The sequence below is a fragment of the Mesoplodon bidens genome (genome assembly GCF_964165515.1).
Source record: "Mesoplodon bidens genome assembly, chromosome: 7".
Taxonomy (NCBI): Eukaryota; Metazoa; Chordata; class Mammalia; order Artiodactyla; family Ziphiidae; genus Mesoplodon; species Mesoplodon bidens.
This window is the reverse complement of record NC_138164.1, coordinates 69884604-69912112: the sequence shown is the minus strand read 5'-3', so window position 1 is coordinate 69912112 and position 27509 is coordinate 69884604. Positions and strand designations below refer to the sequence as shown.

General features: G+C 42.9%; 1 protein-coding gene across 6 annotated transcripts in view; it reads left to right on the top strand.

The window, feature by feature from the left end:
* Window positions 1-27509, top strand: part of DLG2 (discs large MAGUK scaffold protein 2) — a 1231136-nt gene that overhangs the window by 848817 nt on the left and 354810 nt on the right. For all 6 annotated transcript variants that reach the window (XR_014016293.1, XM_081239496.1, XM_081239495.1 and 3 more), the window contains one exon: window positions 2807-2963. Coding sequence is in view for 5 of the 6 variants with exons in the window: in XM_081239496.1 (XP_081095622.1) it covers window positions 2807-2963 (157 nt within the window). In the remaining variant the exon portion in view is untranslated. The remainder of the gene's footprint in view (window positions 1-2806; window positions 2964-27509) is intronic.

The window sequence follows — 27509 nt, the reverse complement described above, 5'->3', positions numbered from 1 at the left end:
ATTTCTGGCTTGAAGATAGAGAGGGCCGCATGGGAAGGAAAATGTGTGGCCTCTAGAAGCTGAGAGAGACCTCCAACTGGCAGCCAGCAAAAAAACAGGGACCTTGGGCTTCCCTGGTGGCGCAGTGGTTGAGAGTCCGCCTGCCGATGCAGGGGACACGGGTTCGTGCCCCTATCCCGGAAGATCCCACATGCCGCGGAGCGGCTGGGCCCGCGAGCCATGGCCGCGGAGCCTGTGTGTCCGGAGCCTGTGCTCCGCAACGGGAGAGGCCACAGCAGTGAGAGGCCCGCGTACAGCAAAAAAAAAAAAAAAAAAACAGGGACCTCAGTCTTTGTTAAGACTAATGGTTAATTTTATATGTCAACTTGACTGGGCCACAGGGTGCCCAGATATTTAGTTAAAGACTATTCTAGGTGAGTCTGTGAGGAAGTTTCTGGATGAGACTAACATTTGAATTAGTGTACTGAGTAAAGCTGATTGTCCTCTCTCGTATGGGTAGCCCCATCCAACCCATCCAAGGCCTGAATAAAACCAAAGTTTGGGTAAGAGAGAATCTGCTCTTTCTTTCTTTCTTTGAGGTGGGTCATTGGTCTTCTCCTAACTTTGGACTGAAACTTTAGCTAGAAGTTATACCATTGGCCCTCCTGGGTCTCCAGCTTGCCAACTATAAATCCTGGAACTTCTCAGCATTCATGACTGCATGAGCCAATTCCTTATGATAAAATATATGTAATACAGTCCTACAACCACAAGAAACTGAATTCCGCCAACAACCTAACTAAATATGGAACTGGATTTTTCCCCAGAGCTTCCCAATAAAGTTTGGCCTGGCTGACACCTTGATAACAACCTTAAGAAATCCTAGGCAGACAACCTAGACAAGCCCACCCAGACTTCTGACCTACAGAACTGTGAGATAATAGTGGGTGTTGGTTTAAACTACTAAGTTTGTGGTAATTTGTTACTCATTAATAGAAAACGAGTACACTGAGTTCATCTTTTACCATTCTCATTCCCTTGTTCACTCATTCAGCCACGCTGGCCTCCTAGCTCTTCCTTGACAACACCAGGCACCCTCCCACCTTAGGGCCTCTATTCTTTCTGGCTGGAATGTTTCCTTCAGATATCATATGACTAGTTTTCTCACCCCTTCAGTCTTTCCTCAACTGTCACCTTCTCAATAAATCCTGCCCAGGCCCATCCCTGAAAACACCTATCCTTTTTACACTGCTCTGCTTTTTGTTTTTCTCAAAATATTTATTGCTTTCTAACACACTATATAACAAACTTATTTATTGCATCTATTTCTTTTTAGTGGTCTACCCCCATCAGAATGTATGCTTAGAATAGTAGGGATTTTTGTTTTGCTTACAAACTTTCCAAGTAGCTGGAACAGTTCCTGCCATAGTAGGGGCTTACAAAGTATTTGCAGAAGAAAATGAATTAACTCTTAATACATAACATTATTACATATTACTTATAGTCCAAGCTCTGATGTGCATTATAAATCCTTCCTCATAATAAGGTTAAATATAGATATAATGCATCTCTTTGTGCAAGGAAATGTGATAGCAAAGAACAAGATCTGTGTAATCATTAGTATAAAAATATATTGCATGGCTCTTTGCCATTCTTACATCATTAAGAGCAGGAAAATAGAAGAGGAACCTTTAATGATTGGAACTGAGATATCTGGGAGAGGAGGGTGGGTGATACAAAAAGCACCTTGGTCAAACCTAAGGCTTGCAGAATACATTTTTTGAAACTACTGATAGAGAAAATTCAACTAGATGACTTCTAAGATCCTTTACAATTCTACATTCCATATTTCTCCAGCTTCTACACAAACTCAATGAACTGTTGCCTTAAGATTTCATCTCTCATCCTTTTATTGATGACCATCAAATCTGAATTTGCAGTCCTCTCTGAGAACCTAAATTCCTATCCTTTGTCTCTAACTGCTTCTGCACATCTCCACAAGGATGTCCCACTAGTACCTGGAACTGAGCATTTCAAAATCATACTCATCCTCATAAACTACCTACCCCTCTTTTGCCAATTACTTAGATGTTCTTCCTTCCTCCTCCAATACCTGAATCAATCTCTGGACCCTCTGTTCCTCCCTTCAAATTACCTCTCTCATGTTACCCTTTCTTTTCATTATCACTGCCATCACTTTTGGGTAGGCTGCCCCTTCCACAAACGTGGATTACTTGGACAACATCCTCACTGGTTTTCCTGTCTCCCATCATATCTGTGCTTCCAACTCCATCAATCATATTATGGTCATTTGTTAATCTTCCTAAAATGGATTTAAATATTCTTCATGCCTCAGAATCTTCCAGTGAGTCCCCACTGCTTACAGAGTAAATTTTAATTAACAGTCAAACAGACAACAAACCCACAGGCTGGCATGTTAAGATCTTTCATGGTCTGACCTATTCAGTCTAGTCTCTTGTCCCCCAAATTCTCTCCCTCTTTTTGGATACATCCATCCTACTGAATACTACTCTGGTGCTCATTACAAGAACAGATGTTTTAAACAAAGGAAACTTGTAAGTCTAGTTTAAGAAAATGTTTTGGAATTAAGGAATAAATTTGCATGGCATTTTGGCATTTGTTACAGTGAGGAGTTCAGACATCTGCCCTGATATTAGCATCTTTTTGATATGCAAATTTATCATAATTGGGGAAGCCATTTTCACAGGTAATTAATTGCTGGTGTCATATAACCTGGTGAAAGTAAAAGCAATGTAAATCTTGAGTGGGCCACCCTATGAATTGTGCTCTCCACTTGTTTCTACAGGGAGCCCCGCAAGGTGGTCCTGCACAAAGGCTCCACTGGCCTGGGCTTCAACATCGTGGGCGGGGAAGATGGAGAAGGTATTTTTGTATCCTTCATTCTGGCTGGTGGACCAGCAGACCTGAGTGGGGAGCTCCAGAGAGGAGACCAGATCCTATCTGTGAGTATTTCTTCTTAATCTTTATTCCCTCCATGTCTGACACCATTTGAGAGAAAGTCACTCCCAGTTATAACTCCAAAACACCTTAATTACAAAGGAAAAGTGGAGGAGAGCATTATGGCTTCAGGTGCATGTTGTAATTTAAATGGTGTTCAGGTGTTTGAAGCATGTTACTTCCCTCAGATATAGGTAAAGGCGCTAGTGTTCTCATTTAGATTTTCTGAGACATATTTGCATCCAATAGAACACTGAGAAGCATGCATTCTTTAGGTATATTACTTATTTTTCAAAATGCCAAATTTCTTTCAAAATCCATCACTATACTCTAAAAACTGTATCTTTATGATGTATATAGTTTGTTGCATATAACTGTGTAAGAATAATGTATAAAATAGTGCTATATACAATTTGGTGACATTGTTAAGTGGTAGCAGCATGACCATTTACCTAAATACAAAAATTACTAGAAATGAGTTTTTTTTTTTTTAAGTTTATTTATTTATTTTTTTAATTAGTTTCTGCTTTATAACAAAGTGAATCAGTCATACATATACATCTGTTCCCACATCCCTTCCCTCATGCATCTCCCTCCCTCCCACCCTCCCCATCCCACCCCTCCCGGCAGTCACAAAGCACCGAGCTGATCTCCCTGTGCTCTGCGGCTGCTTCCCACTATCTATCTACCTTACGTTTGGTAGTGTATATATGTCCATGCCTCTCTTTCGCTTTGTCACAGCTTACCCTTCTCCCTCCCCATATCCTCAAGTCCATTCTCAAGTAGGTCTGTGTCTTTATTCCCGTTTTGCCCCTAGGTTCTTCATGACATTTTTTTTTTTAAATTCCGTATATATGTGTTAGCATACGGTATTTGTCTTTCTCTTTCTGACTAACTTCACTCTGTATGACAGACTCTAGGTCTATCCACCTCATTACAAATAGCTCAGTTTCGTTTCTTTTTATGGCTGAGTAATATTCCATTGTATATATGTGCCTTCTTTATCCATTCATCCGATGATGGACACTTAGGTTGTTTCCAGCTCCGGGCTATTGTGAATAGAGCTGCAATGAGCATTTTGGTACATGTCTCTTTTTTTTTTTTTTTTTTTTAAAGTTTATTTATTTATTTTTTTAATTAGTTTCTGCTTTATAACAAAGTGAATCAGTCATACATATACATCTGTTCCCACATCCCTTCCCTCATGCATCTCCCTCCCTCCCACCCTCCCCATCCCACCCCTCCAGGCGGTCACAAAGCACCGAGCTGATCTCCCTGTGCTCTGCGGCTGCTTCCCACTATCTATCTACCTTACGTTTGGTAGTGTATACACGTCCATGCCTCTCTTTCGCCTTGTCACAGCCCACCCTTCCCCCTCCCCATATCCTCAAGTCCATTCTCAAGTAGGTCTGCGTCTTCATTCCCGTTTTGCCCCTAGGTTCTTCATGACATTTTTTTTTTTTAATTCCGTATATATGTGTTAGCATACGGTATTTGTCTTTCTCTTTCTGACTAACTTCACTCTGTATGACAGACTCTAGGTCTATCCACCTCATTACAAATAGCTCAGTTTCGTTTCTTTTTATGGCTGAGTAATATTCCATTGTATATATGTGCCACATCTTCTTTATCCATTCATCCGATGATGGACACTTAGGTTGTTTCCAGCTCCGGGCTATTGTGAATAGAGCTGCAATGAACATTTTGGTACATGTCTCTTTTGGAATTATGGTTTTCTCAGGGTATATGCCCAGTAGTGGGATTGCTGGGTCATATGGTAGTTCTATTTTTAGTTTTTTAAGGAACCTCCATACCGTTCTCCATAGTGGCTGTACCAATTCACATTCCCACCAGCAGTGCAAGAGTGTTCCCTTTTCTCCACACCCTCTCCAGCATTTATTGTTTCTAGATTTCTTGATGATGGCCATTCTGACTGGTGTGAGATGATATCTCATTGTAGTTTTGATTTGCATTTCTCTAATGATTAATGATGTTGAGCATTCTTTCATGTGTTTGTTGGCAGTCTGTATATCTTCTTTGGAGAAATGCCTATTTAAGTCTTCTGCCCATTTTTGGATTGGGTTGTCTGTTTTTTTGCTATTGAGCTGCATGAGCTGTTTATAAATTTTGGAGATTAATCCTTTGTCAGTTGCTTCATTTGCAAATATTTTCTCCCATTCTGAGGGTTGTCTTTTGGTCTTCTTTATGGTTTCCTTTGCTGTGCAAAAGCTTTGAAGTTTCATTAGGTCCCATTTGTTTATCTTTGTTTTTATTTCCATTTCTCTAGGAGGTGGGTCCAAAAGGATCTTGCTGTGATTTATGTCATAGAGTGTTCTACCTATGTTTTCCTCTAAGAGTTTGATAGTTTCTGGCCTTACATTTAAGTCTTTAATCCATTTTGAGCTTATTTTTGTGTATGGTGCTAGGGAATGATCTAATCTCAAACTTTTACATGTCCCTGTCCAGTTTTCCCAGCACCACTTATTGAAGAGGCTGTCCTTTCTCCACTGTACATTCCTGCCTCCTTTATCAAAGATAAGTTGGCCATATGTGCGTGGGTTTATCTCTGGGCTTTCTATCCTGATCCACTGATCTATCTTTCTGTTTTTATGCCAGTACCAGACTGTCTTAATTACTGTAGCTTTGTAGTATAGTCTGAAGTCAGGGAGCCTGATTCCTCCAGCTCCGTTTTTCGTTCTCAAGATTGCTTTAGCTATTCGGGGCCTTTTGTTTTTCCAAACAAATTTTGAAATTTTTTGTTCTAGTTCTGTGAAAAATGCCATTGGTAGTTTGATAGGGATTGCATTGAATCTGTAGATTGCTTTGGGTAGTAGAGTCATTTTCACAATATTGATTCTTCCAATCCAGGAGCATGGTATATCTCTCCATCTATTTGTATCATCTTTAATTTCTTTCATCAGTGTCTTATAGTTTTCTGCATACAGGTCTTTTGTCTCCTTAGGTAGGTTTATTCCTAGATATTTTATTCTTTTTGTTGCGATGGTAAATGGGAGTGTTTTCTTGATTTCATTTTCAGATTTTTCATCATTAGTGTACAGGAATGCCAGAGATTTCTGTACATTAATTTTATATCCTGCTACTTTACCAAATTCATTGATTAGCTCTAGTAGTTTTTCGGTAGCATCTTTAGGATTCTCTATGTATAGTATCATGTCATCAGCAAACAGTGACAGCTTTACTTCTTCTTTTCCAATTTGGATTCCTTTTATTTCCTTTTCTTCTCTGATTGCTGTGGCTAAAACTTCCAAAACTATGTTGAATAAGAGTGGTGAGAGTGGGCAGCCTTGTCTTGTTCCTGATCTTAGTGGAAATGGTTTCAGTTTTTCACCACTGAAGACAATGTTGGCTGTGGGTTTGTCATATATGGCCTTTATTATGTTGAGGAAAGATCCCTCTATACCTACTTTCTGCAGGGTTTTTATCATAAATGGGTGTTGAATTTTGTCGAAAGCTTTCTCTGCATCTATTGAGATGATCATATGGTTTTTCTCCTTCAACTTGTTAATATGGTGTATTACATTGATTGATTTGCGTATATTGAAGAATCCTTGCATTCCTGGGATAAACCCCACTTGATCATGGTGTATGATCCTTTTAATGTGCTCTTGGATTCTGTTTGCTAGTATTTTGTTGAGGATTTTTGCATCTATGTTCATCAGTGATATTGGCCTGTAGTTTTCTTTCTTTGTGACATCCTTGCCTGGTTTTGGTATCAAGGTGATGTCGGCCTCGTAGAATGAGTTTGGGAGTGTTCCTCCCTCTGCTATATTTTGGAAGAGTTTGAGAAGGATAGGTGTTAGCTCTTCTCTAAATGTTTGATAGAATTCACCTGTGAAGCCATCTGGTCCTGGGCTTTTGTTTGATGGAAGATTTTTAATCACAGTTTCAATTTCAGTGCTTGTGATTGGTCTATTCATATTTTCTATTTCTTCCTGAGTCAGTCTTGGCAGGTTGTGCATTTCTAAGAATGTGTCCATTTCTTCCAGGTTGTCCATTTTATTGGAATAGAGTTGCTTATAGTAATCTCTCATAATCTTTTGTATTTCTGCAGTGTCAGTTGTTACTTCTCCTTTTTCATTTCTAATTCTATTGATTTGAGTCTTCTCCCTTTTTTTCTTGATGAGTCTGGCTAATGGTTTATCAATTTTGTTTATCTTCTCAAAGAACCAGCTTTTAGTTTGGTTGATCTTTGCTATCGTTTCCTTCATTTCTTTTTCATTTATTTCTGATCTGATCTTTATGATTTCTTTCCTTCTGCTAGCTTTGGGGTATTTTTGTTCTTCTTTCTCTAATTGCTTTAGGTGCAGGGTCAGGTTGTTTACTCGAAATGCTTCCTGTTTCTTAAGGTGGGATTGTATTGCTATAAACTTCCCCCTTAGAACTGCTTTTGCTGCGTCCCATAGGTTTTGGGTCGTCGTGTCTCCATTGTCATTTGTTTCTAGGTATTTTTTAATTTCCTCTTTGATTTCTTCAGTGATCACTTCGTTATTGAGTAGTGTATTGTTTAGCCTCCATGTGTTTGTATTTTCTACACATCTTTTCCTGTAATTGATGTCTAGTCTCATAGCATTGTGGTCGGAGAAGATACTTGATACAATTTCAATTTTCTTAAAATTACCGAGGCTTGATTTGTGACCCAAGATATGATCTATCCTGGAGAATGTTCCATGAGCACTTGAGAAAAATGTGTATTCTGTTGTTTTTGGATGGAATGTCCTATAAATATCAACTAAGTCCATCTCGTTTAATGTATCATTTAAAGCTTGTGTTTCCTTATTTATTTTCATTTTGGATGATCTGTCCATTGGTGAAAGTGGGGTGTTAAAGTCCCCTACTATAATTGTGTTACTGTCGATTTCTCCTTTTATGGCTGTTAGTATTTGCCTTATGTATTGAGGTGCTCCTATGTTGGGTGCATAAATATTTACAATTGTTATATCTTCTTCTTGGATCGATCCCTTTATCGTTATGTAGTGTCCTTCCTTGTCTCTTCTAATAGTCTTTATTTTAAAGTCTATTTTGTCTGATATAAGAATTGCTACTCCAGCTTTCTTTTGATTTCCATTTGCATGGAATATCTTTTTCCATCCCTTTACTTTCAATCTGTATGTGTCTCTAGGTCTGAAGTGTGTCTCTTGTAGACAGCATATATATGGGTCTTGTTTTTGTATCCATTCAGCCACTCTGTGTCTTTTGGTGGGAGCATTTAGTCCATTTACATTTAAGGTAATTATTGATATGTATGTTCCTATTCCCATTTCCTTAATTGCTTTGGGTTCGTTATTGTAGGTATATTCCTTCTGTTGTGTTTCTTGCCTAGAGAAGTTCCTTTAGCATTTGTTGTAAAGCTGGTTTGGTGGTGCTGAACTCTCTCAGCTTTTGCTTGTCTGTAAAGGTTTTAATTTCTCCATCAAATCTGAATGAGATCCTTGCTGGGTAGAGTAATCTAGGTTGCAGGTTTCTCTCCTTCATCACTTTAATTATGTCCTGCCACTCCCTTCTGGCTTGTAGGGTTTCTGCTGAGAGATCAGCTGTTAACCTGATGGGGATTCCCTTGTGTGTTATTTGTTGTTTTTGCCTTGCTGCTTTTAATATGATTTCTTTGTGTTTAATTTTTGACAGTTTGATTAATATGTGTCTTGGTGTATTTCTCCTTGGATTTATTCTGTATGGGACTCTCTGTGCCTCCTGGACTTGATTAACTATTTCCTTTCCCATATTGGGGAAGTTTTCAACTATAATCTCTTCAAATATTTTCTCAGTCCCTTTCTTTTTCTCTTCTTCTTCTGGAACCCCTATAATTCGAATGTTGGTGCGTTTAATGTTGTCCCAGAGGTCTCTGAGACTCTCCTCTGTTCTTTTCATTCTTTTTTCTTTATTTTGCTCTGCAGCAGTTATTTCCACTATTTTATCTTCCACCTCACTTATCCGTTCTTCTGCCTCAGTTATTCTGCTATTGATCCCATCTAGAGTATTTTTCATTTCATTTATTGTGTTTTTAATCGATGCTTGATTCATCTTTAGTTCTTCTAGGTCCTTGTTAACTGTTTCTTGCATGTTGTCTATTCTATTTCCAAGATTATGGATCTTGGAAATAGAATCTTGGATCAGCTTTACTATCATTATTCTGAATTCTTTTTCAGGTAGACTGCCTATTATCTCTTCATTTGTTAGGTCTGGTAGGTGTTTATCTTGCTCCTTCACCTGCTGTGTGTTTTTCTGCCTTCTCATTTTGCTTATGTTACTGTGTTTGGGGGTCTCCTTTTTGCCGGCTGCAGATTCGTAGTTCCCGTTGTTTTTGGTGTCTGACCCCAGTGGCTAAGGTTGTTTCAGTAGGTTGTGTAGGCTTCCTGGTGGGGGGGACTAATTCCTGTGCTCTGGTGGTTGAGGCTTGATCTTGTCTTTCTGGTGGACAGGTCCACGTCTGGTGGTGTGTTTTGGGGTGCCTATGGCCTTATTATGTTTTTAGGTAGCCTCTCTGCTAATGGGTGGGGTTGTGTTCCTGCCTTGCTAGTTGCTTGGCATAGGGTGACCCGCACTGTAGCTTGCTGATCGTTGACTGAAGCTGGGTGCTGGTGTTGGGATGGAGATCTCTGGGAGATTTTCGCCGCTTGATATTATGTGGAGCTGGGAGGTCTCTTGTGGACCCGTGTCCTGAAGTTGGCTCTCCCACTTCAGAGGCACAGCACTGGCTCCTGGCTGCAGCACCAAGAGCCTTTCATCCACCCGGCTCAGAATAACAGGGAGAAAAAGTAGAAAGAAAGAATTAGTAGAAGAAAGAAAGAGAGAGGGAAAGAAAGGAAGAAGGGAAGAAAGGAAGGAAGGAAGGAAGGAAGGAAGAAAGAAAGGAGGGCGGGAGGGAGGAAGGATGGAAAGAAAGAAGGAAAGAAAGGAGGGAGGGAGGGAGGAAGGAAAGGAAGAAAGACAGGAGGGAGGGAGGAAGGAAAGAAAAAGAAAGTGGAAAGAAGAAGGGTGGGAGGGAGGAAAGAAAAAGAAAGAAGGAAAGGAGGAGCGGAGGGAGGGAGGGAGGAAGGGAGAGTAGGAAAAAAAGAAAGAGCAGGTAAAGTAAAATAGAATAAAGTATGAAATATAGTAGCGTTATTAAAATTAGAAAGTAATTATTGAAAAAAAAAAAAAAAAAAAACCGGACCGATAGAACCCTGGGACATATGGTGGAAGCAAAGCTATACAGAGAGAATCTTACACAGAAGATTACACATACACATTCACAAAAAGAGAGCAGGGGGAAAAATCAAAAATCTTGCTCTCCAAGTCCACCTCCTCAATTTGGGATAATTCGTTGTAAAAAGAGGAAAAGGGCGAGAAGTCTGAAATCTTGCTAAGTCCACCTCCTTAATTTGGAATAATTCGTTGTAAAAAGAGGAAAAGGGGGGAAAGTCTTAAATCTTGTCCTCAAAGTCCACTTCCTCAATTTGGGATGATTCGCTGTCCATTCATGCACTCCACAGACGCAGGGCACATCAAATGGACCGTGGAGCTTTAATCCGCTGCCTCCGAGGCTGCACAGAGAGATTTCCCTGCCTCTGCTCTCACAGCTCCCGGGTCTCAGCCTTGGACCTGGCCCCGCCTCTGCGCGTAGGTCGCCGGAGGGCGTCCGTTCTTCGCTCAGACAGGACGGGTTTAAAGGAGCCGCTGATTCGGGGGCTCTGGCTCACTTAGGCAGAGGGGAGGGAGGGGCGCGCAGTGTGGGGCGGGCCTGCGGCGGCAGAGGCCGGCGTGACGTTGCAGCAGCCCGTGGCGCTCCGTGCGCTTTCCGGGGAAAGCCGTCCCCGGGTCTCGGGGACCCCGGCAGTGGCGGGGTGCACAGGCCCCCCGGAAGGCGGGGCGGACAGTGACCCGCGCTCGCACACAGGCCCCGCGGCGGCGGCGGCGGGCGGCGGCGGCGGCGGCGGCGGCGGCGGCGGCGGCCCACGCCCGTCTCCGAGGTCCGTGCCTTACCCGCGGCTCGTGCCTGTCTCCGGCGCTTCCCCAAGCAGCCCTCTTAATGCCCTCTCCTCGCGCACCAGGAAACAAAAGGGAAAAAAGTCTCTTGCCTCTTCAGCAGCTCCAGACCCTTTCCCCGGACTCCCTCCGGGCTAGCCGTGGTGCACTAACCCCTTCAGGCTCTCTTCCTGCCGCCAGCCCCAGTCCTCTCCCTGCGCTCCGACTGAAAGCCGATACCCGAGCCTCAGCTCCCAGCCCCGCCCGCCACAGCGGCCGAGCAGACAAGCCTCTCGGGCTGGTGTGTGCCTGAGGGCACCGGTCCTCTGTGCCAGAATCTCTCCGCTTTGCCCTCCGCACCCCTGTTGCTGTGCTCTCCTCCGCTACTCCGAAGCTTTCCCCCTCCGCCACCTGCAGTCTCCGCCCGCGAAGGGGCTTGTAGTGTGTAGAAACCTTCCCCCCTTCACGGCTCCCTCCCACTGGTGCAGGTCCCGTCCCTATCCTATTGTCTCTGTTTATTCTTTTTTTCTTTTGCCCTACCCAGGTATGTGGGGAGCTTCTTGCCTTTTGGGGGGTCTGAGGTCTTCTGTCAGCGTTCAGTAGGTGTTCTGTAGGAGTTGTTCCACGTGTAGATGAATTTCTGATGTATCTGTGGGGAGGAAGGTGATCTCCGCGTCTTACTCTTCCGCCATCTTCCTCCGGGCTCCTACCAGGCATCTTATGAAAGTAATTTTTAATTCCCACAATCACCCTGAAAGGTACTGCCCCATGTCCAGATGAAAAGAATAAGGCTCAGAGAGGTTAAATAACTTGTCAGAGTTAACCTAACTAAAGAGTCAGAGCTGGGATTTAAATATTCAGTTTTAATGCCCACCACCTACCTCCCCTCATCCCTCCCTCCTTCCTTCCTGCCATCCATCTTTCCTTCCATCGTGCTTTCCCTCCATCGTGCTTTCCCTCCTCCTTTCTTCTCCAAGTCCTTTCTTCTATTTGAATATCTACTGACTGCTTCTTTCTACTACATCAAGCTACCTCCCTGGGATAAACTCTATGATAAGTAGTTAAATCCATTGTGAGTGTTCATGCCCATACTGCAGTTTTGGCAATCATGCAAATAATAATAGAGAATTACATAAGGAGCCCAGTTCTATGGCTGAGGTTATCGTTCACAACTCAATGAAGCATTTAGTTTGTGGTTCTGATTGTATACTTAGAAAAATTTGCTTTTGCTTTATAGCTAGAATTTTCCAAGTGACCTTATATTTGTTAACCATCACTCCAACTCCTACCCATGCACACATGATTTACCTGTATAATGTAGTCAGTTGACCTAAGCAAAGTGTCCAGTGGTCTGCATGCATGGCCCTGCCTTATGTGTTTCTGTGGTTCTCCCACACATGCAGGTTCCTTCTCACTCATCAATGAGCAGATGTCTGGAAAGACTGAGTATGGGATAAATAGGGTAGGTCCCACGCCAGGCATTTGTTCTGTCACCCAATGTCATGCCTTCAACTACTTCGCCCCACCGACTTCTTCTATACTTAAATGATATATATAAAATATAACTTAAAAGGTTTAATAAGCTATTAAACCTCATCGCCCATATTTATTTACACACCTGTCTTTCTCTACAAAGTTACAAAAAACTCCCTGAAAGCAAATTCTGTATTGTTTTAATGATTTTGTATCCTCAACATTTAGCACAGTGCCTGACACAGAGCAGTCTCTCAAAAAACGTTTATTGATGAAAAAGTATTGAATTAAAAATAGTGATGCCTTAAAAAGTCACTATAGGGACTTCCCTGGCAGTCCAGTGGTTAAGACTTTGGCTTCCAATGCAGGGGGTGCAGGTTCAATCCCTGGTCAGGGAGCTAAGATCCCACATGCCTCGAGGCCAAAAAATGAAAACATAAAGCAGAAGCAATATTGTAACAAATTCAATAAAAGACTTTAAAAATGGTCCACATCAAAAGAAAAAAAAACTTAAAAAAAAAAAAAAAAAGAAAGTCACTATAACCCGGGAGACTGACTCTAAAATACTTTCTAGAACATACTTCCTCCTCCTGGCTCAAAATCTGTAGACTGGGGACATCCCTGGCCATCCAGCAGTTAAGACTTCCACAGCAGGGGGTGCAGGTTCAATACCTGGTCCAGGAACTAAGATCCCGTACACCGCAACGTGCAGCGAAAAAAAAAAACTGTAGACTGGGGGACCACTCTGTCATTTCATCACAATCAGCATTCACATTGTCATAGCGCTTTCCCAGACACAAAGCACTTTCACATACATTGATTCTGGGAATCTTCAAAGAAATCTCAAGTGTCAGGATATGTTATTATTACTCTCACTTTCCATATCAGGGGAAGGGGATTCAGAATGGCTAAATGATTTGTCCAAAGCTCCACATCTACTGACTATGACTTTGGACTCAAAAGCAGGTCTCTTGGGGCTTCCCTGGTGGTGCAGTGGTTGAGAGTCCACCGGGACACGGGTTCATGCCCCGGTCTGGGAAGATCCCACGTGCCACGGAGCGGCTGGGCCCGTGAGCCATGGCCGCTGAGCCTGCGCGTCCGGAGCCTGTGCTCCGCAACGGGAGAGGCCTGCGTACCAAAAAAAAAAAAGCACGTCTCTTGACCCAAAATCAGTATTCTTTCTCCTCACAGCACAATCTCTCTTCAAAACCTTGACAACGGTCTCATTCAGCAACGTCTTTGTACACATTGCTCTGTGTGCACACCATGTTCAGGAACACACAGAACTATATAACAAGCTAATATTTACATGGTGCTTTGAGTCAGACACAGTTACAGCTAATTTAATCTTATAACAACGCTGTGCCTTATTATGCTCATTTGAAGGATGAATAAACTGAGGCACACAGAGGATATTAGACTTTTTAACTCTGTTTAAATGAGAAATCCACTAAGCCATGGGTTTTCTTTGTTTTAACCTCTATGTGTGTGGTAGAAAAAGAGATGGGCCAATAACCTTCTTATGGCTCAACAAAGAAAACTCCCAAGTATTTCTGCTTTTAGAAGTAGATGTATCCATTTAAATATTATTGCCAGGACCACAGAGTAAGCAAGGCGAACAATCAGAATTATAGTCTTCTTAGAGATTACAATTCAGAGAACATAAAAATCTCTGAAGTTCAAATATCATATCCGTCTTTTAAGTAAAACATTTGCAAAAATTGTTCAACAATGACAATATCATCTGCTTTTTGCAATTGAAAAGAAAAAGGGAACACTTCTCCTTTTTAGCTTGTAAAAATTTATAAAAACTGTGGCTAGAAAGTGTCTAGTTTAAAGGCTCAGTATTGGAATTTCATTGGTTTAACACTGCAGGGAAAGAATAAACAGGCTTGAGAAGCTCAAACATTATTACAATATGGAAAGAAAAATGACAGAATAGAATTATTAACAATGGGATATGAAGGATAATATTTTGCACCTACAGCTTGCACTGGACATGTAAGGACAAGTTATAACTTCCTGGAAAACACAAGAACAAAAACTCTAAACAAAAATTGAATACAGGGACTTCCCTGGCAGCACAGTGGTTAAGAATCTGCCTGCCAATGCAGGGGACACGGGTTCAAGCCCTGGTCTGGGAAGATCCCACATGCCGCGGAGCAACTAAGCCCGTGCACCACCACTACTGAGCCTAAGCTTTAGAGCCCGCAAGCCACAACTACTGAGCCCACGTGCCATAACTACTGAAGCCCACACGCCTAGAGCCCGTGCTTCACAACAAGAGAAGCCACCATAATGAGAAGCCCGCACACCACAATGAAGAGTAGCCCCCACTCGCCACAACTAGAGAACGCCCGCGTGAAGCAATGAAGACGCAATGCAACCAAAATAAATTTTAAAATACCTTTAAAAAAAATTCAATACATAGGGCTTCCCTGGTGGCACAGTGGTTAAGAATCTGCCTGCCAATGCAGGGGACACGGGTTCGAGCCCTGGTTCAGGAAGATCCCACATGCCACATAGCAACTAAGCCCGTGCACCACAACTACTTATGCCCATACACTGTAGGGGCCGCATGCCGCAACTGCTGAGCCCACGTGCTGCAACTACTGAAGCCCATGCACCTAGAGCCCATGCTCTACAACAAGAGAAGCCACCACAATGAGAAGCCCATGCACCACAATGCAGAGTAGCCCCCTCTCGCTGCAACTAAAAAAAAAAAGAAAGCCCGTGCACAGCAACGAAGACCCAACACAGCCATAAATAAGTAAATTAATTTAAATAAATAAATAAATTCAATACATAGATTTCTAAGTCATGTAAGATTAATTTGCAAATAAGTTATATTATGCTAACAATAGCACAGTAAGTTTAGAGAAATAGAATCCCCAGGAAAGAGAGCTGGAGGGTAGATCGCTGGTCTCAATTGGTCTCCATAAAGAAGGAAATTGTATAATAGACAGTTACCTTTCTAATTAGGGATATAATGTCCATTCCTATTTCCCAGAATTTTCTCCCATATAGACTATAGAACCTTTTATTTTTTTATTTTATTTTATTTTATTTTTCAGTACACGGGCCTCTCACTGCTGTGGCCTCTCCCGCTGTGGAGCACAGGCTCCGGACGTGCAGGCCCAGTGGCCATGGCTCACGGGCCCAGCCACTCCGCGGCATGTGGGATCCTCCCGGACCGGGGCACGAACCCACATCCCCTGCATTGGCAGGCAGACTCTCAACCACTGCACCACCAGGGAAGCCCTATAGAACCTTTTTAGATATTTTATTAATGGTTTACTATGTGCCAGGTTCTGTACTAGGAATTGAAATCTCAAAGATGAATGAGATAAATAGACTAATCTCAAAATGCTTACTGCCTAAAAGCAGATCCACTTGTCCTTCGGTATCCACGAGGGACTGGTTCCAGGACACCCCACTGATAACAAAATCCACTATGCCCAAGTCACTTATATAAAATGGCATAGCACAATGTATACAGTCGGCCCTCCGTATCAACAGGTTTTGCATCCGTGCATTCAACGAACTGCAAATCCAAGGCCAACTGTATATCAATGCATCTAACATAGGTAGAGATAGAGATGGCAAACTGAGGAAAGAGAAGAAAGCACTTAGAACAGAGCATGTCACACTCTAAGTACTCAATCAATACTATTACTACTAACTACTCTGCCTTAAGAATGTGTCTGATTTTTTTAAAGTGTGTCAGATAACCATGTCTAAGGAAAGCCTCTTTTAGATAGTTTGAGCCATTCCTTCTTTGGGGCAGGGCTTGGACTAGATGAGCATTTCCCAAAGTGAGTTCACAGGATATTGGAACAGCAGGATTGCATTAGGTTGCTACTGAGAGAAAGGGTTCCCTAGTGAGCAGGTTTCTTCACTGAAGGGCTTTTCAAAAACATCTGTTTACCAGTGTACATTGGGAATCTCCTTAGAGGCAGATAAAGTATATGGTTTTTCCCAAACGTATTTGACCACGAAACCATTACATAAGGAGCACCTCATAGGACCCCAGTAGTGGGAAATGCTTGAGTAGATATGTTTATAGTTCCCATAATTGACTGTTTTCCGACAAGATAGTCACACTCGCCTATACAGAAAAGGCAACTAGCCTTTTACTATGTTTTAAGATTATGGGCGCCATCTAGTGTTCATATATTGTCTAAACACTTTGCATTGCAACCTGAAGATGGAGGATTCCCAGGCGCCATTGCAAGGATTTATCCTGCACTTCCCCCTCCCCACCAGAGCTATAGAACTAAAGTAGTTAAGATGCTGAAAAAAATCGTCACCTGAGGCCACATTCCATACACGTATTGTGAGTGATCTTTTCTCTCCAGTTTCTCCTTTATGTATTCTATCTCTCAGGGATTTATTATAGAAAGTCTTATCCAATAATTGAACCATCTCCTTGAGGTATTTGTGGAGAAGAATTTAGGGCATTCAGCATGCAATCACGTTAACTAGTACAGTAGCCTCCTCGGGCATTCTTTCTGCAGAGGGAAAGGTAGAAATGCTTCTGTTATTTGTTTCAGTGCTTTGTTATGAAAAAATGTATATATACAGAGCAGAGCATGCAGAAGCAATACCACTACAAAGAGATCCTTTTCTGTCTCACCAAGCAGTTTTAGTCTGTTCAATCCTCAGGAGTCTAAAAAAGATCACCCTAGCTGACCCTGCAAACTCCGAAACTCGCTTTTTTTTTTTTTTTTTTTTTGCGGTACGCGGGCCTCTCACTGTTGTGGCCTCTCCCGCTGCGGAGCACAGGCTCCGGACGCGCAGGCTCAGCGGCCATGGCTCACGGGCCCAGCCGCTCCGGGGCACGTGGGATCCTCCCGGACCGGGGCACGGACCCGTGTTCCCTGAATCGGCAGGCGGACTCTCAACCACTGCGCCACCAGGGAAGCCCCAAAACTCACTCTTGATGGACTTTAAGTATTTAACTCCCTCTGTTCCCAGATACGTAGTCGGGAATATGTGTGGCCAGAAGTGAAATGTTGCAGCCGTTGCAGTGAAGGTAGAATAGGTAATTGTGAATTTTCAAACTGAAATTGAAATTGCATTGTGATTTGGAAGGAGTGAAAATAAGTCACAGTTCATCTGGGTTTTTCACTAATTCTCAGGTTTCCTTCCTATCTTCATGTTTAGAGCCATGCAGGCTTTCTTTGTTAGATCCTTACTGTCAAGTTACTCAACTGGAATTCGAGCACTATATAAACTCTTCACCATCCTGGGGTACTGGTAAAGTCACCCTTATATTGTTACCTCAAATGACAACTCTTAATCCCTTCCAGTGAAATCCAGCCCTCCTCCTGCCCACCCCGCCCCACAAAGTCCCAAATTATTTCTTTTTTTTAATTAATTAATTTATTTATTTTTGGGGGGGTGCTGTGTTGGGTCTTCGTTTCTGTGGGAGGGCTTTCTCTAGTTGCAGCGAGCGGGGGCCACTCTTCATTGCGATGCGCAGGCCTCTCACTGTTGTGGCCTCTCGTTGCGGAGCACAGTCTCCAGACGCGCAGGCTCAGTAGTTGTGGCTCACGGGCCCAGTTGCTCCGCGGCATGTGGGGTCTTCCCAGACCAGGGCTCAAACCCGTGTCCCCTGCATTGGCAGGCAGATTCTCAACCACTGAGCCACCGGGGAAGCCCCCCAAATTATTTCTTTAATTCCCTGAAGTGGTCCTCTTAAAAGCTTACCAACCCCATCCCTTCCAGGGACCATGCCATATGGGCCATGTCCTTCCTCTCCAGCTCTGTTCCCAGCCCCATGGAGGATTCTTGTTTTCATTGTTTTCAGTGCTCAAGGGTTTCTGTTTAAGGGATTGTTTCTCAGTGTTCCTGAAACCTGCCTTCCAGAGAGGCTCTGAGGACTGTGCAGAGGTGAGGACAAGAGCCGTCTCCCCACTCTGTGTTGCTTTGTCACCTTGTTTCCAAAAGCACAACAGCTTAAACTAGAAATCTTACAAAGTCTCTCACCTAATCAGCACATTTAGTTTCTCTCCTCTCATCCTCAACACTTGGAGTCACTCAAACCCCAGGAAAACCTCCACCCTTCCCCCAGGGACAAGCATCAGTCCCAGCTCTGGTTATCCTGGCCAGAGAGTGGTTTTTTTGTTGTTTTTTTGTTTTGTTTTGTTTTTTCTGGTTGAGCTCCACCTACTCCACCTCTCCCAACAAAAGAAGAGCAAAAAGACTCACAGACCAACACAAGTTTAAACACAACAGTATATATTTCCAAACTGAGATGATTTAACATCTGCATTTGGGTTAATGGGGATTTTACAGCTTCCCCAAAGAAAATGGGTAGACCTGTCCTTTGTAACCAAGGGTCTGTCTTATAATTTTGCTCAAAGAAACAGTATTTGCTGAAGGGAATACTGAACACCTTTAGCTTAAAAGACATTAGACAGGTCAGGGGTTGGGGGTAATAAATTGGGAATTGGGAATTAACAGATACACACAACTAAATATAAAACAGATAAACAACAAAGACCTATTGTAGAGCACAGGGAACTATATTCAATATCTTGTAATAACCTATAACAGAAAAGAATCTGAAAAATATATATATGTATACATAAAATTGAATCACTGCTGTACACTTGAAACACTGTAAATCAACTATAGTTCAATTTTTTAAAAAAAGACACTAGATGATATACAATTTTTGTGTGTCCCCACATTGCCCCCTGCTTCTCATCAAGGTTTCAGAAAACTCAGGGTCCTGTATCAGCCAGGGCACCCTATTAAACAACTTGTAAGTAAAATCTAACCAAGTGGAATTGATGATGTTTTTGAAAAGATGAAGACTTCTTGCCTTAACCCTGACCAGTTAAATTCAGGTTTCTGGCCCAGAAACCACGTGGAGGCTGCCTCCCCAAACCTCTGTGCCTGGTCCAGGAATTGCTCTCTCCGCTGACCCCCATTCTGTCTAGATTCACTGACTCTTCTGGCTCTGGCACTCGCCTCTCAATTTTGAAGCCCACTCAGACGTCTCCCCACCTTACTGGATTTGTCTTCCTGCCCAACTCAGAGCCCACACCTCAAGTAAACACAGTGAAGTATGGCCAGTGAACAGACTTTTCCTCAGCCTCAGCTTCACAGCCCCAACATCGAGGCTGACCCCTGGCCCGCTCACCAGAGGGCAGGGATTCAGCAGGGCCTACTGCAGCCCTATAAATCCTTTTTTCATATAGACTGTCCAGGATACACACACACACATCCCCCATCACATACAAACTTGCAGACTTTGGGAAGAGTGAGCCTTTCAAAAAGCATATGTGATCATGTTGTTTCTCCCCTTAAACTTTCAGTGGTTTTCTGTTGTTGTGAAGATAAAATCCAAAATTCTTAATATGGCCTACAAAATTTCACAGGGTCTGGCCCTTGCTGACCTCGCTGGCCTCTTCCCTACTCTCACTTTCACCCCGACCACCCTGGTTTTTTCTTTCCCTCCTGTCATGTTCAAAATATTTAGCCACTTGGCACATACAACTTCACAGCAGCCCATACGATGAAGGACCACAGTGCCCCAGCTGCCGGATTGTCGGGAGATGGGGTCCTCTAGGCATCACAGTTGTGGGTCACTCAAGAGGACTCAGGACAGCACTTCTCTACAGACAATCTACACAGAAGTGTTTCCTTGTTTTAACAAAAGGAATGGCCAGGTTGATACATGTGGGACTTCTTCCACGGGCCTGTGCATGTACTGAATTTTCTCTGCAGAGGAACTTAAAATGAACCCAAGGCCTTCTAATACCTAAAAGGGACCAGAGAACTCATGGAGTGCCCCAGGCTACACTTAAGAAGCATCCCTATTTTCTGACATAGAATCTGGCTGGTAATACCTGTCAAATGAATAAACTCAATAAACTTTATGGAAATAGTAGGGAAGCAAATGTAACATGCTATTTTCTGGTACATTTCTTAAGTACTGCTTATTCAATGTCATTAGCACTATATATATATATATATATATATATATATATCTTTCACAACTTGTAGACATGCTGCAAAACTAGCACATTGGGAAACATGTAAAGTCAGACCTCTAATAGATAACCCACAGGACAACTACTCAAGGACTCAGCTTTAAGCAGCCTTCAAAAGTCTGAAATTCAGTTCAGTGATACCAATTCCAGCTTTTCTCAAAGTGATATTTCTATATAATACCAGATCTGTGAAATGCTCTATGAAAAAAGAAAGGTTCATGATCAAATAAAGGGATCTGAGAATCTCTACAGCAATAAAGAAATGCTGTCAAAGCATTTTCTAACCTTACTTAACTAAACAATCTTTTTCCCCCTGGCATATGAGTTACTACCTAACTGGACATACTTTTAGAAATTCTGCCTTAAACTAAACTCCGGAAAAACACATGCAGGTGTTTTATTTGGGAGAAGTAACATTTTCACATTAAAATATCATTTGCAGAGCTCAGGGGATGGGGTAGGGAGAGTGCAAACCAAAAACCTAAGACAGAGGAACTATCCTCCTCAATCTAGAAAGATCTTCCTCAAACAGTAGTGCAAATCAGAGGTGGCAGGTGGAACATTAGATAAGGAGTATTCTGTACATACAATTTATTAACCTATTTGCATAAAACCAATCCACAGACATTTCCTAAGCATCCACTAAGCAGCAAAAACTACTAGGCAAAAAAATAATAATTGTGTCCCTAGCAAACATATAGCCTCACAAGGGGAGACAGACACATAAATAGGTTATTTCCACAATAACATGGAAAGTGTTAATGGTAAATTCAGGGGATCACATGGGCACAAAGGAGAGGCTGTCATTAGCCCAGCCTGGGAAATGTGGGAAGGCTTCTGGAGGAAAAGCTTCCCAAAAAAGACTCCGAGGAAGCAGGAACAGTGGAGAATTAGGAAGAAAATGCTTCATATTTTGGAGTATCTGCTTAGCACCAAGTATTATGACTTCACTGAATCCTAACAATAACCTTGTTGGGTTGAAGGCTCAGAGAACTTCAGTAATTTGCCCAAAATCACACAGATAATCAGCAATGACAGTGACATTTGAATGACCATTGCTTCTGATTTCAAAGCTATGCTCTTTCTGCAATGCCAGCCTTCAGAAAGAAAATTTAACTTGGCAGTTTGCTTATGTCTAAGGCTGTCCGCACTCTAAGTCCAGTTAGTGAGAAAAACATAAATGCCTGAAATAATAAACTATTTACAAGGAGAAATATGAGCCACCATAGGAAGCCATCATACACAGAGATTCTAAAATTGAGGAGACTTAAAAGCAACATCTAGATCCTCCAAAGCTTCCCCTGAGGGCAGGGACTGTGTTTTAGCATCTCTATGTCCCATTGATTAATACAGAACCCAGCTACCGGGCAAATGTTAATGAATGAATGAAAGAAGACATTCATTCATTAACTTCTCTGAAGGCAGCTAGGAATCCTAGGGCTCCTCTAAGTTGTATTCATCTGAACTCATGGCCTAAAGAACCGCTCTCTCCTGAAGACTCAGAATATCTTAGTGCTTTTAGCTTTCCGACCAACAGAATGTATTTTCCAAATCAGACAGATTCTTTCCTAATTGACTAGTAGGAACTCCCACAGATCAGACAAATATTAAATATTCTATTACATACTAAATGCTAAATACATGATGTTTGCTTAAAACTCTGTTTATAATATATACTCTTCTTCCAAAAAGATGCTTAGGTGATAAAGAGTCCCTATACAAGTCTCGAAGGGTGAACTAAAACTCGATCCTGAGTCTTTTCCACATAAACATTGAAAATGCTCTATCACAGGTGACCCCTGATAAAGGGGAATCCTTGCAGAGACCTCTCAGGTTGTGAGGAAGGCGTGATCCTCGTCTGCAAGTAGACTGATTTTTAGCTCCTATTTGGTTTTTTTGTTTGGGTTTTTTTGTGGTACGCGGGCCTCTCACTGTTGTGGCCTCTCCCGTTGCGAAAAACAGGCTCCGGATGCGCAGGCTCAGCGGCCATGGCTCACGGGCCCAGCTGCTCCGCGGCATGTGGGATCCTCCCGGACCAGGGCAAGAACCCGCGTCCCCTGCATCGGCAGGTAGACTCTCAACCACTGCGCCACCAGGGAAGCCCCCTATTTGGTTTTGCCTCTAACCTATTTTGCTAGCTAAGCCCTCATAACCCTTACATTTGCATCACCATTGCTATGTATCAAGTCCCTTCCTATGAATGTTATCTCATTTGATTCTCATAGCATCCAGGATAGGTAGGAAGATGATCACCTTGCCATTTTATACAGGAGGAAACTGAAGAGTTCAGTGATTTTCTAACTTAAAGCCTGTTAGCCACCAGGCATAGGTCTCCTTCTATCACAATCAGCTTCCTTGCTTATAATGCTGACTATTCTAGTGATGTGCCTGATGGGAGCTTGGATGCTGGATTTACCTGCCAGAGTTCTGAACTCCAGACAACAGATATCTGGGTGACTTAAATGAAAAGGAATTTATTAGAGAAATAACAGATAGCTCACTGAATCCCAGGAAGGCTGGGGAACCAAGCTCAGAAGCCAGGAAGGAAATTCTGCTGAAGTCAGTCTTTTAAGGATGCTGCTCTCGAGGTCATTACCACAGGCCACTTACAACCAGGCCACACTGCTGGAGGTGCTGTGAAAAAAATCTCTCTCTCCATGTATCTTACACCTTAATGTGGTGATTCTAAGTTCCCAGCAGGAATATCTGCTTGGCCTGCCCTCACTCTAGCTGTGCCCTTCCACCTTTCTAAATGGGGGATAAGGCTGTGCCTCCCGCCTGTCTTGCATTGCCCCCTAAAAAGAAGGCTATTTGGGCACTGAGCAGCTAAATGATAAACGTCCATTAGAGATCATTTAGCTCACTGAATTCTATATGAGGAATTGTTTAGATCTAAGATCTTGAGACTCATAATAGTTTCTGAAACAGTAGAAATGATTTCCAGAGAGAGGCCTCCTTTGGGAAGGGCCTCAGCCTGCATTTGTGCAGCTGGCAGTGCCTTCCCTAACTGTGCTCATCTAAGCATGCCAACAAGAGATTCAGCCAAGGACAGGATATCAACTCTGCCAGTGTCGGTGGACCGTGAAGACTTACTTCTTTCTAATGGTGATTTTCTGTTTCCAGCACGTTGTGTCCCAAAGTAATTAAAAATGTCTTCCTGAGATTAAGGGATTTACAGACCAATGTACCTTGTCTTAAAAAGTCCCTATTGCTCTATTAAAGAGCTACAGACACCTTCTAATAAATGAAGAAATAAATCCTCAGTTCTTTTGTAGTGAATCCACATTTTGGTCTTTGAGAAAGATGAGAATCAAATCAAATGGAGCATGGTATCCAGTTCGATTATTCTTACTTTGGTTGGGAAAGAAAAAACAGAAAATTATAGAGAAAATATATAAGGAAAATATATGTAGTCCTACCCTGGACAAGACACAGTGCCATGGGTTAGAGGTATAGTGGTGAAGATGATAGGCCCCATTCTTACCCTCATGGAGTTTGCAAATTTGAGTTCTAAATGTGCTACCAAAGGGGAGCCACAGGTGCTGGGGGAGCGTACACGGGGGACCTCACCTAGACCAGGGGACCAGAAAGATGTCTCTGAAGAAGTGATATCTTACCTCAGCCTTGAAAGATGTAGAAAGGATAGCCAGACCAGGAGGGCTGGGCAAGGAAGGAAAAGTGAAGCCAGAGATCAGCCTGTCCACTGGCCCAGAAGCCAGGGAAAGCGCACTATGTGTAAGGTGGTTCGGATCTAGAGAGTAAGAGGGAATTTAAAGAGAGGTGAGATTAGAGAGGAAGGAGGCACCTCATTCACCTTCTAAGGCCTTAAAAGGGAATGAAGATTAAAGGGAAGCAGAAAACTGTGGAAAGGTTTTAAGCAGGGTAAAGGTTCTGGTCACCAATTTCCACCTGCAGATATGTGTATGGGTGGGAGCGGGCGTTCCCCACCCCACAAGCAATTTTTTTTACACCAACCCCACTCTACTACTTCAGAAGCAAGTTGCAAGTCTAGGTTGTCACCTGTGTTTCTGACCATCTGATGGTCAGAAGATTGTAGATTGAAGATTCCAACGACCCGTTCCTTGGGTTAATTTGCTAGAACGGCTCACGGAACTCAGAGAAACATTTTACTGACTAGATCGCCAGTTTATTATAAAAGGCTATAGCGCAGGGAAAGCCAGATGGAAGAGATGCACAGGGCAAGGCGTGGGGAAACACGCAGAGCTTCCATGCCCTCTCCAGGCACAGCACTCCCCGCATGTTCAACCACCCTGAACTCTCCAAATCCTCTCTTTTTAACTTTTCATGGAGGCCCCATTACGTAGGCATAATTGACTATATCTCCAGCCGTGGGTGATTAACTCATCCTCTAGTTCCTCTCCTCTCCCAGGAGGACTTGGGGGTTAGGACTGAAAGTTCCAACGTGGTTGGTTCTCCTGGCAACCAGCCCCCACCCTTAGGTGGACTCCTAAAGTCACCTCATTAACATAACAAAAGACACCTTTGTCTCTCTGCCCTCACTTTGGAAAATTCCAAGGGTTTTAGGAGCTCTGTGCCAGAAACAGGAACAAAGACCAAATGTATATTTCTTATAATAAATCACAGTATCACACAGGGAAATAGCACGATTAGAGTTGATAGAATTTGTAAGGCTGGTGTGGAAGGTGAAAAAAATTAACTAACTTAGAAGTCAGGCAGACCTAGGGTCCACTTTTTACTAACTGTGGCCTTGATCAAGTTATTTAAATTGTCTGAGTCTCAGAATTCTACCCTGTAGGATAATAGAAGTCAGAACGGGTGAAGTACTTCCCACCTAGGAAGTGCACAATAAATCTCTCTTACCCCTTCTCCCTTCTCACACTAAATTCAGTCATTTCTCCAGGATTGACCACAAGAGGCCTGCTGAATTAGTCTCTTGGGAGAATCCAGGAAAGATTTCCAGGCAAATTAATAGTGGGTTGTATTTTGAAGACAAAGAGGAATTAGTCATTTGAAGAGAAAACCATCTATTCCCAATCACAAGCAATCCTAGCTGTAGTTAAGCTGAGGGTTTCCACTGCAATGCCCAGGCCACATTCTTCCTACCCCGACTTGCTTTACTTAATATCATCTCCTTGGGCTTCCCTGGTGGCGCAGTGGTTGAGAATCTGCCTGCTAATGCAGGGGACAAGGGTTCGAGCCCTGGTCTGGGAAGATCCCACATGCCACGGAGCAACTAGGCCCGTGAGCCACAACTACTGAGCCTGCGAGTCTGGAGCCTGCGCTCCGCGAGAGAGGCCGCGATAGTGAGAGGCCCGCGCACCGCAATGAAGAGTGGCCCCCGCTTGCCACAACTAGAGAAAGCCCTCGCACAGAAACGAAGACCCAACACAGCAAAAATAAATTAATTAATAAACTCCTACCCCAACATCTAAAAAAAAAAAAAAATCATCTCCTCATCATAATTTTCTATGTTGAAAACTCTAAAGGCAGAAGGGAGAGAATTCTATTTACTTTTCTGCCAATTAAGATGCACTTATGCATGGCCTTCTATGGGCCTAGTGTTGTACAGAACATACATGAGCATGAGTACACACATGCATGCACACACACATACACATGCATCCCTACATCACAGCTTTAGAAAGTGGTTATGTAATGATTCGTGTGATCCACTCTAAAAGAAGTGCAGAATCAGCTCTACAAAGAGGACGCTCATGGAAGACTATGGCAGAGGGTCCTGCAGTTAGGCAGACGGGAAGGGATTCAAGGACAGGATTTCCTGGGCGAGCTCCTCCTTTCAGAGCTTTCCCTCTCTCTCCTTCCTCTACCATAAACAGGCATAGGTCCTAAAGGTGTTAGTGCCCCGCTGTACTGTGGTTCTCCCGCTAATGAAGTCCCTAGCACAGAGTAGGTAAATTATTTATTCTCATGTCGATTTCTTCCAAACAAATCCCAAGAACTTCTTCAGGGCAGGGACTATGGCCCCAGTGCCCAAAACCCCAGGCTGCTCAAGAACGTTTGTTACCATGAATTAAGGAAGGCAGGCATTTCAGTTGGAAGGAACAGTATAGGCAAAGGCACAGAGGCTGGGTGTGAACTCTTCCAGTGGGTGTTTGGAAGGGGGTTGGGCATGGAAAAGCAGGAAAAGCCTTTCCTTCTCATTGTTTTGGGGTGTGAGCAGCTATGCATAGTTCTTAAACAGGTAACCATGGCTTGGAAGTGGCAAGCTGTAGATGGGAGAACAGGGTACAATTAAGACCATAGTAAACACATAAAAATGAGAACAGGAACATATTTACTGATGTACAGCCATTTGCACAAGATGGAGTTGAGAAAGGATGACCTTGAAAATCAGACAGGCTTGAATTCAAATCTCAAATCCACTACTTCCCAGCTTTGTGAGTTTGATAAGGTTAACCTCTTAGGACACTAACTTCCTTATCTGTTAATTGGGGATGATAACACCTATCAGCCTTATTGTGAGCATTAAATAAAATAGTATATATAAGCCATTGGCACAGTGCCTAATGAGTACTAACCATTCATTTATTCATTCATGCAACAACGGTTTTTACAGCAGCCATTATAGGCAAGGCACTAGGAATATAAGAGCCAAAAAAAGAAAGAATTGCTGCTTCATGGTGCTTACATTCTAGTGGGAAAAACAAACTATATATATATATATATATATATATATATTTTTTTTTTTTTTTTTTTTTTTTTTTTTGGCGGTACACGGGCCTCTCACTGCTGTGGCCTCTCCCGCTGCAGAGCACAGGCTCCGGACGCGCAGGCTCAGCGGCCATGGCCCACGGGCCCAGCTGCTCCGCGGCATGTGGGATCTTCCCGGACCGGGGCACGAACCTGTGTCCCCTGCATCGGCAGGCGGACTCCCAACCACTGCGCCACCAGGGAAGCCCCTATATTTTTTTTAAGTAATGGATAATGAAATTATATAATTTATTAGGAGGTGATAGTGTGATGAAAAACCAATAGAGTAATGCAACGTAAATTTGAGGTGCTAGGAGAGGAGCTGAACATTTAAATAAGGTGGTCAGTGTAGACCTCACTGAGAAGGTGACATTTTAGCAAAGAGTAAAGGAAAGGAAAGTGGGCCACGCAGATCTC